Here is a 19,108-nt window from a genome sequence, read left to right on the forward strand (position 1 = left end):
GATTAAGGAAGTTAATTAACACTACTTTTCATGCACACTTGGATTTTTTGGGACCAGTAATCTTCTTTAAATGCTATTAAAGTAGAACTTTTTTAAGTATCGATTATTTATCTTAACAAGATTTAATATATACTGCAGCTATTTGCAGGTAGGGTGTAAACGAGCCGAACACGGAGCTGATTCGTTAAATATCGAGCCGAAAAATAGCTCGTGTTCGACTCGTTTATTAACGAGCCGAACATAAGCCGGCGAACGAGCAATAAATTAAAAGAAAATTAGATTAAATATAAATAAAAAATAAATTTATAAAATCTTATCCATTAGACTTTGATCTAATAGTTGAAACTTTAGATATAAATTAGTCTTTTTATAATTAAACTCGCATTTATATTTTTATTTTACTAAAAATTAAATAATAAAAATATATATTATATATAATTATTTATTTATACATAAAAATATAAATTAAATAAATTATATAAATATAAAATATATGTATTCGAGGTGTTATCGAGCCGAGCACGAACGAGCTGACCCAAAGTCGTGTTCGATTTGTTTATTAAACGAGCAAAAAAATCCAGCTCGTGTTCAGCTCGTTTACTAAATGAGCGAGCCGATCTCGAGCTCATTTCGAACCGAACACGAGCTGGCTCACGAACAGCGAGCTGGATTGCCACCCCTATTTGCAAGCGTTATTGGGCAAATGTTCGTTCTTTGCTTCTCAAAATAAAGAAGCTGTATCAGAAGCCAAGCCGTAATAATTGTTAAATGATTGAATAAGAAGGATCGAATCTTACTTAATTGTTGAAATAATAACAGCTTAACCAAATCATAAAAAGCTAATTGTGGGGGGAATAGATTGACAAAGATACATATATATCACCTACTTGGTAGGACACACTTTGTATATGTATAATTGACTATCATGCTTAAATTATCCCATTAAAATTTGACTCTATGAGGAGGGGGAACCATCTTAATCACATTGGACTAAGTGAGAGCCCATCCATTTATTAATGGAATAATAAAATAATAATATGTACTATGATTGGCACCAGCTATACATAATGTGAGGTTTTAGCTTTTGTTGGGAGTTGGATTAATTCATGGTTGTCACATGGGATGGAACTGATTGGATCTTGTTTGACTCTTCTAGGCTACCATGTTAGGCCATGCAACATATACTTTTTAGTATTTAATTTGGTTTTCTCAACAACTTTTCTATTTTCATAAGTAATGAACAAGCATTTATTGGTAAATAAATCAAGGAACTTTTAGTATAAAAGAGAAACTTAAGTAAATTTCTAGGTCTCCAATTTGAATTTGTCGCAAAATTGTCCCTTTTATTACAGCATCTGAATGGTCAATCTCAATCTCATCTTTGTCGCATGCATGATCAATATGAAAATAAAAGATGTAGTGGTAAATAGACTCAGAAATATAATTAAACATATAAGAATTGATATTGTTAAGTAATATTGATCACATGGTTTGGATCCATCAAGTTATGTGTACGCACGGGCTAGTTAAATTGGTTTGTTGTAACGTGATCCCGATGAGACTTGACTCGACAAGATTAGACCTAATCCGACATGACTAGGGCCATAATTTAATTAATTTATGACCTAGATAATGGAGGTAGACCATGCCAAACCTGATAAATCACACAAATTATTTTGACTTTGATTTTTGATTTTTGATTTTTGATTTTTTTTGTTGGTTGGTTGAAACATCATAATCCAAGGACCTAGCCACCAAGAATGTGCTTGCAAAAAAAAAAAAAAAAAAAAAAAAAGAAGAACATTTTCGAGAACATATAAAAAAAATTATATTTAAACTAAATTAATGAGTAAATGATCGAATGCAAAATTGCGAGAAGCACAACGATAGGTCACAAAATATTCACGCATTTTACTTATATAATTCTCATACAGAAGCTCAAACCTCCGATCTCAAAGCCGACACCCAGATACCTACCAGTGATTCGCGGTTCGCGGTACTGAGATTGTACATGTTACTAGTAGGATTTAGAAAGCAAAGATGCGCATGATCAATCCAAGTATATATATCTATATATTAATACATTGGATATGGAGAAGAGCACACAAAGCAAAGAGTGGCAAATAAATGCTCTGTTTATCCAGTTTAATCAATTAATAAGAGGAAGTGCAAATAAATCCTAACAGATCGTCTGATCTGTTTGGGGTCCCAGAATACATGTTAGAATTCACATCCAAGTGTACTGCACAAGATGGTGGCGCAGCAACTACCAACAGGTGAGCAGTGACCTGCATGTTTTAAGGAAATAAATAAATGAATAAATAATGCGCAGGTTAGTTTATTTTCACTTTATTTCACTTAGCTACTCCCTGGTTTAACTCATTTCACTTTATCATTGTATGAATCAAAGAACTACACTCAACTAACTGGTTTATGATTATCAAAAAATATTCACTTCGCTATTCTATTTGATAAATGTATTTATCGGATAAAAATAACAATAGAGCCACATAATAATTAAGTGCAAATTTTTGAACCATTGTGCGGCACCAGCGCGGGGGAATTTAATAAGAGTTTACCCATGTTGTAACCCTGAATCATATAAAAGTTGAGTAACTCAAATGATTCAACTCTTTGTCTTTTTTTTTTTCTTTTCTCCCATGATTTTTATTACATATTAATCAGTAATAAGGCCCTCCAAATACTGTTAATGAATGATTTACCATTTCCATGNTATATATATATATATATTAAAAATTTAAAAAATTGTGCCGATAATTTGCTACAATATAAATACTGATTCATCAATAGCATTTGGAGATAAAATGTGAGATACTGAACCTTAGCAAATTAGCAAAGTTATAGTATAAGTTATACTTGATTGAGCTCGAGACGTTTTGCGCAAAATAGACGTAAAAAACGAACTTTGAAACTCAAGTTTCAAAGTAGAGGACTAAAGTTGAATATCGTAGTAAGTGAGGGGCTTTTGGATAATTGTCGCCTTTCAACCTTATCCCACCGCCTTAATTAGGATAAGGTGGCAGGTGCTAATTAAGGTTGCTTTCCCCTCTCTCTCTCTCTCTCTCTTTATGTTAGCTCGTGGGCACGGTGGAGAGCTCGAGCTTAGGAGGTTTTCGTCGTCGACGTCGCGCCGCGGTGCCGTTCGAGCGTGCGTTCGTCGTCATAGCGTTGTGAGGAGGCCGGGCAAGGGTGTGATTCCGCCGTTCTCGACGTCGCGCCGGGTTGGATTTAGCTACCGAGGTGGGTTTATCATCGGAATCCTACTCCTATAGTATTATTGGTCGACATGTATCATTAATATTACAAGTTGTTATTGTTTAGCTCAAATTCATGAGTAGGTATGTTATAAACATATAAACTGAATTAGGGGCATGTTATTAGTTGTTATTAATCATACATGTGGGACTTGGATAAAACATAGGAGAAAACCAGCGTTCGGAACCTCGCATATGTTAAACTACCTAATTTAGCCCTAGGGGCCGTTGTATTTTTATACTGTTGCAGTATCCTCATAGTGAGTATCCCAGATAGTTCAGATTTCAGTTACGCTCGTGCTGGGATGCCGAGCCGATTTTTACAGTAGTGTTTACAGTATTCCGGATTAGTGGGTGCCGTAGCGGTTGACGGCGGACCCGGATTTGATCGTTCCGATATCAGATTGTGACGAGGGCACGTGACTAGTGGTTGGTAGTACTGTTAGACCTACTTTCTTGACTTTAGCCTATGAGAGACTGATTGAGCTCGACAAAGATACGCTTGCATACTTGGTTGGGTCGCGCCCACGAGTGCCGCTCCGGAGTCTGCCTTTGTGCTTTCGCGTTGATGTCGCTGATTAGTTACTATCCACGGACTGTTTAGCGTGGAGGTAGCACGGCTTAGACAGGCGGGACGGGTGCGTACACAGTCCCTAATGAGATTGGGTCAGAAGTGATAGTAGACACAGTTGGATAGTGTAGTGGCATGTAGCTGTGGATTTCTTTCCGGGTTTACCTTTTAGCCTTGTTTCCTACTGTAGTCTTAGTGGGTGAGCCGATGATTTTGAGGGCGGTACCCACTGAGGACTACTTGTTTTACAGTAGTTTTCACGCCCAGTTGTTATCCTGTGTTTTGCAGAGCCTGCTGTTCCGCCTGCTGTGTCTTCAGAGGCTGATCGAGGCAAGGGCGTCGCGAGCTAGAGCCCTACCCGACGAATCGCCGTGCTAGAGGATCACCAGCTGCAGGTAGTAGTGTTTTTTATTTTGAGCTTATATATTTACTGATACTAGAACTCGCTGGAGCGAGTGTTTTTGTACTTGTTCGTTTGTATGTATATGAGATTTGTTCATTCTACCTGCTTAGTTCTTTTCAGTTCTACACTACTGTTTTTAGTATTGTATATTTTACAGATACAGCTATCGCTTCGTATAAAGAAAAAATTTCTTTGTATACGGCGGATTTATCGGCGTGCCCGGAAAACGTGTAATCCGGGGCGTGACATAAAATTTTGAGGTACGCCATGCAATGGCCTTCAATACTAATAATATGAACAACCTTTCAAAATTTTGTCTCAACATTTTATGGGTGGGAATATTTTTTAAAAAAAGATAATATTATGAGTTTTAGGACTTGATCTAGAATACTGAGCTTTAATGAGGGCAAGTACATTGTGTGTTTCTAATTAAGAGAGGGCAACTAATATGAAGCTTCAACAACCCAAAATGAAGAGAGCCCCAGAACACTCCAACTCATGATGCACACCCATGAATTATTCATCAACTAGTAAACACATGGGAAAAATAAATAGTATAGAAGGATAATATTTAATAAAGATAAAAATTGACAGTATAGAAAGAGATCTAACAACAACCTAAACACATGGAAAAAGAAAAAAGGAAAAAAAAAAGAAAAGAAAAAAGGAAGAGATGACAACATCACTACATCAGGGATGCATAGAAAGATAGAGAGATTAAATGCCAGTGAGAACTTTCATACTTTAATGTATATTTATTGAACCAAAATCCTTCTTTTGTAGTATGCTATTATTATTGTTACCTTTCCTTGCACACTTTATTGTATTCTGATGAATGATAAGCTCCAATATCCCAAACAACTCTTTAGTTTAAACTATGGGAATGAAAATGCACTCCACTTTGCCTTCATTATCAAATATAGTTCATATGCCATATAGTTCATATGACATTCAGTAGTTCATACTTTTGGGGCGCTTGAATATACTCAGGTCTCTCCACCATATCATTAGCTGGCACCGATGCATTGTCAGATGTAATGGTTTTGTACAAGCACATAAGATGCGAGGAGAGAGATGGCACGGGACAAAAGCAACACGGAGGTCAAAGTAGGGGCGTTCACCATCGATGATGTTTACGTGAACGAACTGTATGAATTCCAGTTTGAAGAAACAGATAGTATAAACTCAGCAAGTACTATGAGAAAGAAAGAATTCTACCGGACGTCCGCAATAAGTTAGCAAGGAAGGCAGACTTACTAACTGAGAAAGGGTTCTATTTCAGAATATAATCTATTGGCCGGAACAAATAAAAGATGACTCGGTGCTGATTCTTAAGATTCTGAATTTAGAGAAGAATGTAATGCAAAACTACAGCTTATAACAAGGAGCACTTAGCGTAAAAAGCATGAGAAAAATGTTTGCTCCTAAGATGTACAGAAGATACTGCCTCTTGAACATGAAGCAAACTCCACATGTGAGTCAACCGCTGTATAAGTTCATTACAGATTGAACAGAATACGAGCATCAGAACGGAACAACGAGCATAAGGACAATGCCCTTCACTGAATGAGGTGATTGAAAATAGAAGTGAATAAAAGCAGGATGAAAGGCTCTGCTCTTGTTCTGCACAATCGAAAATCTCTTTTAACAAAATATAGTAGCTCAGGTAAAGAAACATGAATTATTTCACGAGCCTTACAAAGGTTGTTTCAACTTCTAGCTTTCCTCACAGATTGTCTAGCAGAAAATGAATTTTCCTTAAACATCAGTTTAAAAATACTTTTCACTATTAGCTACAAAAAAAAAATCTCATTAAAAAATCCCAGGGAAAAGAACATAAATAATAACAAAACAAGAAAGAGAGAAACTTCAGATCAGAGGAGCTGGAAACAAGTATCAGACATAAAGCCTAAATTCGGAAATGCAGTGCTCAAACTCACCTGCTTTTGATGTTTCAGAAAATGCTTTGCAACATTTCTCCTCTGATTCTATAGAGTAATTAATGCTGTCATTTTGTAGCACAACAAGGAAGGAAGATCAGAAGCACTTTCAAGTTTAGAGAACCACTGAAATATGAAAGCAGTAAGTTTAGCCACCAATAGCACACGTCGCAAGCCAAGTGTTCGATAAACCGAAAGTTTTAAGAGTATATTGTCATGGAAGGAATGAGCATATGCATCTAGTGTCAAGGTGTTGGCGCTAACCATCAATCCCAAAAGCTCGGGCTATTAGAAATTACGCAATCAGTTTATTTAAGGCGTACAAGCACAGCGCTTACGGGTCTCGATTGTGACTCAGTCTGACTAGCCTCGTGAACTCCAGCCATTTCGAACGTGACTCAGCCCTCTGACCCCTTTAAGCCAACATCTAGAAGTAAAAGTTATAATTTAGAGTTATTGTTGCTCCTCGGTGTAGTTCAAACAACCATATTCAAATAGCACTTTTGCAGAACCCGCATTCGGGCTAAAAGAATCTTAACCAGATACTGCACATAACACAGCAAAGATTCTAAATAAAATCCTATGCATTCTAACAACAAAATATCAAAAAAAAGTAACACACAAACTAAGGTGAAACACACAAACTAGCGAAACAAAGGCTCATCTCGCCAAATTCCCATCCGGGTACCTCTCAAAATCGAAACTTTAAACAAAAAGAACTCAAATGTCTGATCCATTAACAAGCCAAAATTTTGAATAATAACTGAGATCTACTTCACCATGAGTAGAGTTCTAAGCCGTACCTTCAATTAGCAGTGATTATTCTAATTGTGAGGTTGATGGTGGAGGTGTCGCTTGTTCTACGTCATCGTCTTCGTCGGGGCTTTCACCGCCATGGCCGGAGCGCGCGCAAGCTCTCTAGTTTTCTTCGGATTTTGGATTAGGGTTTTACAAATTTGGGTGGTTGGCATTTTTTTTTTTTTCGATTAATTTCATGCATGTCCCTATAAATATAGTAAATAATAAGTATATCCTATATAATATAGGTCCCTACAAATACAGTAAATAACAAATATAGTAAATAATAAAATTTTTAAATTAATAGTAAATTTTAGAAATTTTTTATTTTTTTCAAAAAAAAAAAAGGCACACCGGCCTACAATGAGTTTTAATTCGTTAGTATATATAACAAATTGTTATTATAAGTATAATTATATTGAATATAAATATTAAAAATATATTATTTTTTGATAACAATATAGTTTGAAAAAATAATAATTATTTTACTTATCTTTTAAAACTATGTGTACATATTGGAATAAAAAAGTGGATTTTTTTTTTTTTTTTTTTTTTNTGGCACTATCGCACCCCCTTTTGGTACGCACACCCGCATGATTAATCAAACGAACAACCGCATAGAAACCCATCCACGTACACCGAAAGATCCACCGTTCCTCTCCCTCAGCAGGCCCATCTCACCCGTCGGTTCTCCGTTGATGCCCCGCAGGGAAACTTTATGGGTGCGAAGGGCTACAGGAAACGTGCAAGCCACGGGGCACCGCATAAAAGTATAGAAAGGTACAGTATATAATACAGATTTATCCACGCTTGATACGTAAACGTTTTTCCAACGATTGATGTAACACATATATATATATATATACCTGGACCAATACTATGATAATGAGACCAACTTTTTTGGAGAACACAATTTCATTTTTTATAAGAAAATCACAAACCATAAGCATGATGGGTTATAATAATACTATATTTACTAATTATCGCTACATAAAATCCGTAACATATTATATTTCTATCAACAAACTTATAAAAAATAAAGAGAGATAAATGATAGAGAAAGAGAATCAGAGGTACCATATATAGAAGGATTGTACGGTAATTATAAACATGAAATACTCATCCTAAGACACAAAAGAAGTGATGTTCCGTGAGATCAAAGTATAACAATACCGAAAAAAGAAGAAGAAGAAGATCTTACCGTTGCGTAGCTACAAATAACTACCTCGGAACAAAAGCAACATAGATAGAGGGAGCGCATTAGACGCACACAGCGTGGCACGATCGGACTCAACACGTTGGTTGGGTTTGATTGATCGTTCCACGCCATGCGCATCTTATGCCTCGCTCTTTCATTTATTTTATATATTCACCAACTTCACCCTCTCCCTTTTTTTTTTCTTTTCTTTTTTCTTTTTTATAATGAATTAAGAGAGTGGGTGAACCAAGGAAGGGGGTTCTATATATATATACACACACACACACACACACGATAGATTGCCCTTTAAGTACGCCCAAAAGAGACCGCACAAGAGTTAAATGCAATTTACCCCCTATACATTTTGTTATTGCAATTTAGCCCTTAGGTAACTTAATTTGTGCGTGCCTCAGCATCGTAGATACATAGATCTTGATCTACGTGGAGCTTAATTAATCTTACCAAAGATATTGCAATGCAATTTCTCGATTCATTTTTGATCATCTATAATAATAATATATTATATATGTTTAGATAGAGGCAACGTGTGGTGCCAATTCCTATAACAATATAAAGGTATTTTATTTTAGAATGAAAGTGTCTCAATATGCACCGTGCCAACAGATAAAGTGAAACAAAATTTAAGGGGCGAGTTGTAATATAAAAGAAGAGAAGGACACTTTCGCAAGCATGTTCGAATAGGAATACCGAATACACGTACGTTTTATGTACGTGTGCGCATGCGTGTACATATTAACGATATATATACACATGGCGGTGAAGAGAGAGGACGCGGCCCAATGGGCCGGGGCGCCGTAGAAGAGGTCGCTTTGGCGTCTTTTGGACCGTACACGTGGCGTGATCCTAGGAGGCCCCGGTGGGACGGGGTCAAATGGTGGAGTGCGGGAATTGGCGACGTGGCCGAATCCCGCACTTACACCACATCATCAATAACAAGCCAATCATATTTTTTCTTTTCAAACAAAAATACAATAAAAATATTTTTTTACAATCATTATAGGACATATATTTTTAAAATGATTAATTTGATTGGTTTGTTACGCCACGTCACTAATATATCCGTTGCATTTTAGAATTTTTCCAAATGGTGCGGGAATTGGCGACGCGGCCGAATCCACGCCGCGCCCATGGCGGCTGCAGCCCCTCGGCATTGGTTGGGGCGTGGGAGGCTCACCGCGCAAGAATTCACTCCCTGCACCCGGTGTATTAACACCTTCTCTCCATGGACCGCGCCCTTTTTGTAAAAAATAGAATTTAATAACAAGATCGCATTTCTAAAAAAAAAAAAAATATTTGGAGTTTTTAGTAATAGGAAATGGTCGTGCACGAGGCCTAAGATTACGGTTGATGGGAGTACGTACAAGGTTGTGCGCCGGGTGCAGGGATGAGGAGCCCCGGGGGCCGGGGGGGGGGGGAAGCGGGAGGACACGTCGGCAGCGGGGCGTGGCAGGCGCTGTCGGGCGTGGCCCCCGCCGGTGTGAACGAAAAGGGCGGGTATTTTAGGTGGAGAATGGCGGGAGAGTATAGAGAGAAGAGAGAGAGAGAGAGAGAGAGAGGGGGGGGGGAGTGGAGGAGCAGCAGGTTGGCCACGTGTTCCCCGCTCCCACCTGTCGCGTCGAGCGCAGCGGGAAGGGAGAAGAAAAGAAAAAAAAGAAAAGAATGACTGGGGTCTCAGTCCCGGCCACGTCACCATGCAGCGGACGGATGAAAGCGAACGCAGCTGCGCGTCTGAGGACGATCTGTCGAGAAGGGACTATACCCTGCAGCTGCAGGAATTGCAGACGGTTCTGGACGATTTTTTTTTTTTTTTATTCTCACTTGTCGTCTTATTATTAGGTGGCGTTTGATTCGGAGTTAAAAAAACGTACAAGAGAGTTATCCCCTTTTTAATTTCAAATATAATATTTTTAGAATGGAATTAGCTAATACCGTCCCAAATAGATTATTCTAACTCATTTGGAATAGGGTTAACTAACCGCACCCTCCTGAATAAGGGTGAGATTAACTAATCTAGATTAACTAATCTTCACCCTCATTTAACTTTTTAAATATAAATACTAAATTTTAAATTTATTTTACAATTTATATTTTTATATTTTAAATATTTAATTTTAAATTTATTCTAAAATTTTAAATTTGACATTTTCTATTTGCAACTTGAGATTTGATTTAAAATTTAAAAGTTATAACTTTAATTTGAGATTTAAAATTATAGATTTTAATTTTGAATTTTAAAATTTAAATTTTAAATTGTTATTTTTAATTATTTAAATTTTAAATTTAAATTCAAATATAATAATCAGAGCAATATCATTATTTTCTATTTATAACTATCCACTATTCTTTTTATTCCATTTTATCTATTCAAACGTTATTTTTCTTAGTCCCGGAAACAACTCAATTATCATCTAAACGCAAAATTGATCTATTTCAGACTTAATCCTGAACTTAACTCTATCTCTTAAATAATTAATTTTTATTTAATCCCGAACCAAACGAAGTTTTAAATAAATTGAGGGTGGAACCAAATTTAGGTATGTCAGAACGAATTAAAAAAAAAAAAAAAAAAATTCTCATCTTTCGTTGCGGATCCGGAATGATATTTCTTTTTTTCTTATTTTGAGTTGCCGTCAATCTCGCTTGCCATACTGATCGGGACAGATTGGAACGGGAGTTCCACCAATCTTTATCGAGTGGCATACTTGCATCTCGAGCAGTTCATAATGTATCAAAGGCAATATATTAGAGGTCTCAAACTGCTAATTATATTTATATTATATAAAATAATCAATTAAAAATAATATAATAATTTTATATTAAAATAATAAAAATATGTTATTTATATATTTTAAAAACACTGTATAATGTACATCTCATTCATCCAATAGTTGAATTAACTATTTTTACTAGTCACACGATATGGCCAGTGAGTGACACTCCACTCATTGAATTAATAAGATATTTGATGAATAAAATATAAAATGTATACTCATTTGAGATGTGCGTGTAGCTATTTTCTTCTAAAAAAAAAGGGTTAAGGAATTCTAATACAGTTGTCTCAACATTGGCACACTAACCACATGTGTGTGTGTGTGTGTATATACATAGAAACAAACATTTTTTATACATCTTTTTAATATGAAATAATTATATTATCTATGATTAGATGACGAGGAGGCTCAAAGTTCACTCTAAATAAGGTACTTCATCACTTTCATTTCGATAAAATGGTGGCTTCCTCCCGCTTCATCTTGCAGAAAAAGTCACACAAAATTTTAATTTATTAACTAGGAGGTTTTATTTATTTATTTTAATGTGTCCCGGCAAAAGTTCAACCGTCGCTAGGAGGTGACTGGTTCTTCGGAACATCCGAACATCCCAAAATTTTATTTTTAGAAAAAAAAAAATTTCGTGTAAAATACGCTTTCCATAATTCTTATTTTCTAAATAAAAAAATTTAGAAAACAAAAAAAGACTTCAAAAAAAATTAAAAAACTACTTTTCTGAGATTTCGTCCGGAGAACCAGACAAACCGTCGAGTTCCATCAAATATAGTTCCTCCCACATAATGCAATTCATTCAGAAAAAGGAAACCTAGTTCATTAAATATGATCTACAATACTTAATAACCTGTACATTACAAATCTTAGATTTGTGAATATCTAATTCTTTTTTTTTGAGAGATAGGTAGCACGCTACCTGTTTTGTTTATTTCATTTAGAAATAAACTCAGCTGGAAATATGAATCCACTAGGATTCGAACTTAGAACCTCGGATACCAACCATCAAGCCCTTTGCCACTTGCTCTACGGACGGTCGGTGTGAATATCTAATTCTTAGACATTAACACCAGTTGTTTTGGACTACCTAATGACCATATTAGCCCTACTTTTTACAACATTATCCGAGTTCTTCGCTGTCCCGAGTGTTTTTACATAGAACTACAAGATGAAGCACAGCTACAAACCAAAAACTGAGTGGCAGAGTGGAAAAGCAGAGGCTTGTGATGTTTTCTCCCAAAGATCCATACTTTTTCTCTCACCATACTTGGTTTTCATTTGGTTTTCATATTTCTTCTTCCTACTGCATTTTTCATGAAATCATCCTTATAAATTACAACATTGGAGATTTCCAGAATAGCTATGAAATAGACAACGCTATAAACCTCTTTTATGACAATCATAACAGGGTTAAATTATCCAGCAGCAATAATATAAAAGCAGCCGCGCTGAATAACTACCTGCTCCGTTGCAAAATCGTCACTTCATTAGATTGGAGAGTTACAGAAAAGCTAGAAGCCAAAATCTGAAAAAGAATTGGAAGGCCAGTAGAACTTACTATTTTGTTTTCTTCGCCAGCAGAAACAAACTTCAAATGGTATTGACAGTGGCCTCTCCGATTCATAGTATACCGCTCAAAAACCCCCTGAAACAGAGATGAACGAACTCGATAGTAACACCTTCGATACAAAAATGATGAAATTGCAAAAGCTATGATGCAAATAGATATTACCAGATTCCAGAAGTTGTTTTCTCTTTGTTTCTGCATTTCAGAACCAAGAAGTATTCTTTAGTAGTTAGATTAGGTGTAATATAAGTAAAGGACTATTTCAGGGATTAATTCACACTGTTCTGTTTTTATTTCCCTATTTGAGGGATAAAAGCAACATTCCAAGTTACCACCTCTTAATTTGCAATGTTAATACCTGGATTTTCCTTCGAAAGCATCATTAATTTCGTTGACCGTCGGCCTTTCAGGAAATTCAGCTATAATGACATACTTCTCTTTTCTGCCAGGTTCGTCAATCCTCTTGTAAAGCTCGTAGTTATTTGGGTAAGACATCCTACCAATCAAGAGCTCAATAATAGTCAACATTATATCTCTTCAAAGGGATAAAAATTAAGGGTAAATTGCACTACTAGTCCCCAAACTTCGGGGAGAGTTTCATTTTGGTCCTCAAAATAATGATTTTGATATTCGAGATACTGAATTTTTAGTTTGGTTTCAATTGAGTCCCTAAACTTTCAAAAATATTTCATTTTAGTCCTTGGATTAAAAACTATCGCTTGCACCAACCTGCTTGTTCATACATCATAAATTCATTGTTTCTTCATCCATATTATATTTTCAATTCGGAGATCTATTTTTATATTAAAGAAAATTGTAACTCAAGAGTAATAGGGTTGAAATATACAAATGTAAAATTAGTTGATAAAAGCATGGTGCATAAGTGTACAGATGCACTGGGCATAGGCAATAATTTATCGTTGAAATTGAAAGTTCAAGGACCAAAATGAAACTTGATTGAAAGTTAAGGGACTAGTGGTGCAATTTACCCTAAAATAAATGAGGCGAGTTATAAGCAACTAATAGTAGAGAGGAAAAATCATGCAGGGAGACAAATTTACGTTGGGGCCAACCTAATGAAGTTGAAACTACACACCCAAGCAAAATATTAGGACATGAGAAGGATTTTACCTTAAAGCGCCCATAATTGGATATAATGTGCCTGCAACATAAAGAAGGCGGAAGAAATAACAGATCTCGAATGATGCAGCGTACTCCAATCTCTTGTCCCTTCCCATTGTCTTCAATGTGCCAAGTTTTAGTTACAAACCAAATTCAAAGATGTTTTATATACTTTTAAAGAAATCCCGTAACATAATGATGCTGTGACAATATGAAGAGTCACTACATACTTGCATAACGCCACTTGATCCAGGCATGTCCTGAGAATGTGAAAAGTGAGAGTAAGGGTGGAGTTTTAAACGAAAATAATGCACTAGATTTGGTCACCATAGTCAACAATGATTATAGGAAAATTAAGCAAACTACTGGCACAAGGAAAGTCATGACAAATGAGATGAAATGAATAAGAGACTACACAATCTTCAGCTTTATAATAGAAAAGCCGCAAGATACAACAAGATATAACTAAGTCTTATGCTATTATGTAACCAGGGGTCAAAAAGTTTTTACAGATTTTCTCTAGTTATTTGAGACTCCAAAACCATGGACTAGGTTATACCTCACTGGCTCAAACTAAACTGGAAGACAAACTGAATTTGAAACCGTCAAGAGGTGAGCTAAGCAGATGTCAATTAGGTGAAGATGGTGAAGAATCCTTTCTTATAATTTATATTAGGTCAGCTGGCAGCAACAAGAAGAGATGAAGAATAAAAGAAAAAAGAAAAAAGAAAAAAGACTTATAAAACCCTTGTGACAACCTTCAGACGAGGATTGACGAGAATTACTGGTCGGTTACCAGCAGCATCAGTCATAGCTTTCAGATCCTGCAAATTCATTGGGAGGTTAGTAAAAGCAAAAGGAAAGCAATTGATTACAAATATAATAATTGACTAATTTCACCAGTTCCTCACATCAATAATACAGTTCCCAACAGCATTTTGAGGAGCCACTAGAATAAACATATCATCTTGCTCATCAACCTCTTTAGCCCCTGCAATGTCGCAAAGAATTATTCGTGACAGATTATGAGTATGACGTTAATATTTCTTTCAAGGAGTGTCTAACTCTATATGCGACACTAACTATTTCCAGTATCAAGAGTATTTTGAAATTCACAGCTGTCCTTTTATGGAATCTCTCAGGAAAAGGATTTCCTTCTCTTCAAATTAAAAAAAGAAAAAAGAAAGAAAGAGAAGGAAAAGGATTTCTTGACGATGCAGTCTACTAGCTTTGTACATATTGTTCACAAACTAGCTACGTAGCTTTCTCCTATGCTGATAGGTTTTGATAGAAAGGTGTGGAAATTGTAAATAATTACATCTAAGAAAACATGGAAGCAAGTACTAGCTTCATACTGAAAGAAACTACCCCACTACGTACCTATGGATCCAATATTGATAAAGGTACCCATGGCACCATACTCGCCCCAATCCATAAATTCCAATATCTTTCTACTTCCGGCTAGCTGTAGGGGCATACCAGCAAGTGCACCTTCTCCCATAGACCCTTGAACACAAACCTAATAAAAAGAATTTAATTGCTTCTACTCAGATCATACATAAAATCTGAAACTTAGGCAAAAAGAGGGAGAAAAAAAGCTTTCGTAGACATAATACCTTCACACGTTTCCCGTCATCAGCAAATGAAAGAGCGAGATCTCGTACAAGTTCCATCAAGGTGCCTATACGGTAAACATCCTGAGCACAATATGCTTAATAAGTTCCACCATTACCTGGGAGTATACATTCAGAAAGTTGTACCCTTACCATTTCAGGGTTAAGTTCCGGAATGTTGATCTCCACCTATTAATCAAGTAAAAGTAAGCATATAACACCGTTAGGTTCCATATAACATAGTGCAAGGTCGAGATATCAACACAAAATGATACGTGGTGCTAAGAATACTTGAATTTAAGTAAACAGGCGGTAAGAACAAAAGAATAGCTAAAAGTGAAAGCAATAAAGAAAAGTCTTTTCAGATGATACCGCAGTATTCAAAAATTGAACAAAAGAATTGCACAGAATTCTATTCATCAGTTGACACTTAAAAAGCGAGAAGAAGTTCTTACAAGCTTTTCAAAATTATAGACAAAAAGGTATTAATAGCAAACCTTCAATCGATTCCTTTTATCTTCTACAGCCCTCTTTGTAGCTTGCCGTATATCATTGTAAAAGTATTCCCTTATTTCCCTAGAATGAGGAGTGTTGTTCAATTTTGTGGGAATACCTCGCCATGTATCCTGACAACAAGTGTCTATCAAGTGAGAACTGATTACAAAACCAAGCTAACATGCTAATGTCAACAAGATCAACTCACACATATAATAGAATAAGAAGATCATTTAATGCATACATTTTGCGGAGCTGCATTTGCCGTATTGGTGTATGAGTTTGCTGGAAGCCAAAAAACGGAGAATTTGGGTAACATAGTGAAATATGATGACAAAAACAATGGTACTGTATAAATGTTTGTACAAAAAAAATTAGTCGATACTGACCTTTAATTTTGGCTAACTTTGTAGTCCTTGAGGCATTCTCCCGAACCCTTAACAATAGGGAATCAATTTCTCTAAATACTAATTCTTTTGAGCGATTTCCATCAACCTACATTCTTGTACATCAAAAGAAGCGGAAAAAATTATTTTCATTTTTTTGTATAAAATTGTAAATTAAACCTCAAAACTCAAAAAAAAACATAGCACCTTATTCAGAATGTCCTGGTATGTTGGAAGAATAGCCTCAATGTTTTTCTCATATGTCTCAAGGCGTGAACTAACCTGGTCAGAGAAAGTAAAACTTTTCCATGATGTTCAAACATGTTAAAACATGTTACATTGACAGAATAAAATAAGATTCTATCCGTGAAGTGAACTTTGTTGATAGCAGAAGTTGGAAATCATTATGTAATAAAAGAAAAGTTAGAAATACCTTCTCCAGAGTATCATCAGGTCGAGTAATGAGCCGTGCAGAAATTTCCTCGTTCTCTGGAGGAAAGTTGGTGAGATGGTAAATTTTTCCGGTCACTGGATCCATCCTTCTGCCAACACATCGGTCAATTAGAATCTCATCTGGTACCTGCATTTAACAAAAATTAAAGAAAAAGGTAAAAGGTCAAAAGTGCAACATTCAAAGGGCCCTCATTTTACGGTAGAGCAATGTAGCACTTAGGTTAACCTTTCAGGTTAAGTCAGCCTCCCTATCACCCTTATAGGAAGAGAAGAATATACTTAGCATTTTAAGAGAGAGAGAGAGAGAGAGGAGGAGGAGGAGGAGATATGAGACATTAGAGTATAATAAAATTTGCATCAAATGATTGTCCATACACTTAAATCTTTAAAATTTACAAAATGATGACGACAGCTCACAGTTATCTACAGACTGAACTACTTAACATTAAAAAGTTAGTCAAGAAAGCAAATATACATATTTAAATCCAAGCCTTAGAAACTTCTAGCACATCCTGGAAAATCAGACAGGTGAATAGAATACAAAGAAAGTAATAAATGAGAAAAATAGATGAGCATTGGCATACTACGATTAGGATGTATATGTCTGGTCTTATCTTCATTTTTTCAAGACTTTGAGCTTGCGAAGAAGTTCTTGGGTAACCATCAAGAATCCATCCTTTTTCTCTTACATCTTGTTGCGAAAGCCGTGGAACCACCATCTGTTGGAAAAAAAAAAACCATTATATTTTAATCCTACAGCAATATGATAGTTTAGAATCGGAGGGTTAGGCAAGAACGTTCAGGTCCTACATCTGTGACGATTTCATCTGGGACAAGCATGCCGTTATCCATATAGTGTCTTGCTTTCTTTCCAATCTCTGTTCCTGATGACACTTCTGCTCTCAAAAGATCTCCTGTTGATATATGCACCAAGCCAAACTGAAGAGAAAAATAGAAGAACAAAGAACCATCGTCAACCAAGATTTATTCAAAAATCTAAACAATGCAAATGGCATCTCAAAATTATGTAATAAAAAGTGCATTATGACCAATAACAGTTCATGCATGAGATTATCTCTTTAGCAGGAGGGGGTGGGGGGGAAAAAGTACCTTTGTTAAGGCATTTGCAGGTGAGAGAGATTTAAAGAGAGAAGTTAGTAGGGAATTCCAGTTTACCAAGCAGCAGTAAGAATTCAACTCTGTACATTCTTCTAAATAGTAAAATCTCATTTTGCATATGTTGCTCCAATTGTTGCTCTTATATGAAGTAACCAATGCATAGCATAGGCTATCTTTATTAACTCAATTTATCGCTAGTGTCTGAAGAACTTTTGTGACCTCCGAAAACTCGCGGGACTGACTAGCTTGATAAGGTTGGAGATTGAACCGGACAACCTATGCGTTTAGTCCTAATTGCCAGTTTAGATGTTGAAACAAGTTATTCAGTAAGAATCCATGCGTTGTGAGAAATTTCCCTCAGCAATTGCAATTTACGAGTTTGGTTTTAATCCCTTGTAAGTTCCCAGCAATCATGATTTGTGACGATACTGCATTCCATCTACAAGGCGATTTACCTTATTTTTCAAATCAAAAAGACTTAGAGACTTAGATACCAAATTTTTCTTGCAGTTGTGAACATCTAATCGTACTCCTCATCTATTAATCTACCAATTACTGTATGCTCTGTAGGTTCATAACCCCAAATAATTGTAGAAAATCATTAAAAATGAAGCAATGATCGAACCTTTTCGACGATCATCTGGCACTGGGTACCCTTTCCCGACGCCGGGGGGCCCGAGATCATCACCTTCAGCGGCTCCGGCTCCGGCGCCGAGCACTCCACCCTCCGCCCCTGCAAACGCGAAAACCTAACCAATCGACGCAGCTCCAATCCAAAAAAAACCCTAATAGCACGAATCGAACACATCGTCCTCACCTTAGAGCTAAGTCTCCTCTTCGTACAAGGATCGGAGGAGCGACTCCTCCTCACGGATCGTGTGAGGGAAGGAGAGAACGAAGAGGAGAGAGGCGAAGCGGAAGAGGGGGAGGAGGAGGAGGAGGAAGAAGAAGAAGGGCGAATAGGGATGAGAGAGAGTTGGGGTTGGATCGTAGAAGCCATCGCCATTGGATTCAGCGTCGCCATTTCTCTCTCTCTCTCTCTCTCTAGAGCTCGAGCTCGAGGAAGTGGAAAGAAGAAGCGGAAGAGGCTTTTATAGCGAAGGAGGTGAATGGAGGGAGTGGAGGGAGATGATCGTTAACGAAGGGATAGGATATGAATCGACCATTTTATTTTTTGGGTTAATTTCATACGAACCCTAACAAATATAGTAAACAATAAAATTAATTTTTATAAAATTTAATTTTTATATATTATTTTTACAATATATGAAATTTTGATTTGAATTTTCTAATAATTTCCAGTTACAAAATTGTGCTAAATTTAGTGGCTTTATCAACCTTCAGGAGCATACTGTTTTAATTTTACT

General features: G+C 36.3%; 1 protein-coding gene and 2 long non-coding RNA genes across 5 annotated transcripts; 1 reads left to right on the forward strand and 2 right to left on the reverse strand.

Annotated features, from left to right (window-relative positions):
- LOC109720510 lies at positions 3,046 to 5,732 on the forward strand. The gene is made up of 3 exons (XR_002218985.1): positions 3,046 to 3,261; positions 4,135 to 4,241; positions 5,240 to 5,732. It is a non-coding gene; the product is annotated as an uncharacterized LOC109720510 (long non-coding RNA).
- On the reverse strand, positions 5,004 to 7,247 carry LOC109720509. The gene is made up of 3 exons (XR_002218984.1): positions 6,993 to 7,247; positions 5,949 to 6,616; positions 5,004 to 5,872 (listed from the first exon to the last, which is right to left on the reverse strand). It is a non-coding gene; the product is annotated as an uncharacterized LOC109720509 (long non-coding RNA).
- Positions 12,193 to 18,827, reverse strand: LOC109720466 (probable adenylate kinase 5, chloroplastic). Of its 3 annotated transcripts, XR_002218979.1 has the most exons (20): positions 18,559 to 18,827; positions 18,367 to 18,474; positions 17,433 to 17,561; positions 17,207 to 17,341; positions 16,603 to 16,749; positions 16,377 to 16,451; positions 16,173 to 16,278; positions 16,028 to 16,068; positions 15,786 to 15,914; positions 15,442 to 15,477; positions 15,292 to 15,372; positions 15,056 to 15,194; positions 14,587 to 14,666; positions 14,434 to 14,499; positions 13,906 to 13,935; positions 13,685 to 13,794; positions 12,912 to 13,049; positions 12,719 to 12,748; positions 12,545 to 12,631; positions 12,193 to 12,446 (listed from the first exon to the last, which is right to left on the reverse strand). XR_002218979.1 is itself a non-coding variant. In XM_020247609.1 (19 exons), exons 1-19 carry the CDS (start codon positions 18,763 to 18,765, stop codon positions 12,607 to 12,609), a joined length of 1,812 nt encoding a protein of 603 aa, XP_020103198.1. In that variant the 5' UTR covers positions 18,766 to 18,827; the 3' UTR covers positions 12,193 to 12,606. The 3 variants fall into 3 exon arrangements, 1 of the variants encoding a protein (XP_020103198.1); XM_020247609.1 differs by having other exon boundaries at positions 12,193 to 12,631; XR_002218980.1 differs by lacking the exons at positions 16,028 to 16,068; positions 16,173 to 16,278; positions 16,377 to 16,451.

The sequence above is a fragment of the Ananas comosus genome, linkage group 14 (genome assembly GCF_001540865.1).
Source record: "Ananas comosus cultivar F153 linkage group 14, ASM154086v1, whole genome shotgun sequence".
NCBI classification, from domain to species: domain Eukaryota; kingdom Viridiplantae; phylum Streptophyta; class Magnoliopsida; order Poales; family Bromeliaceae; genus Ananas; species Ananas comosus.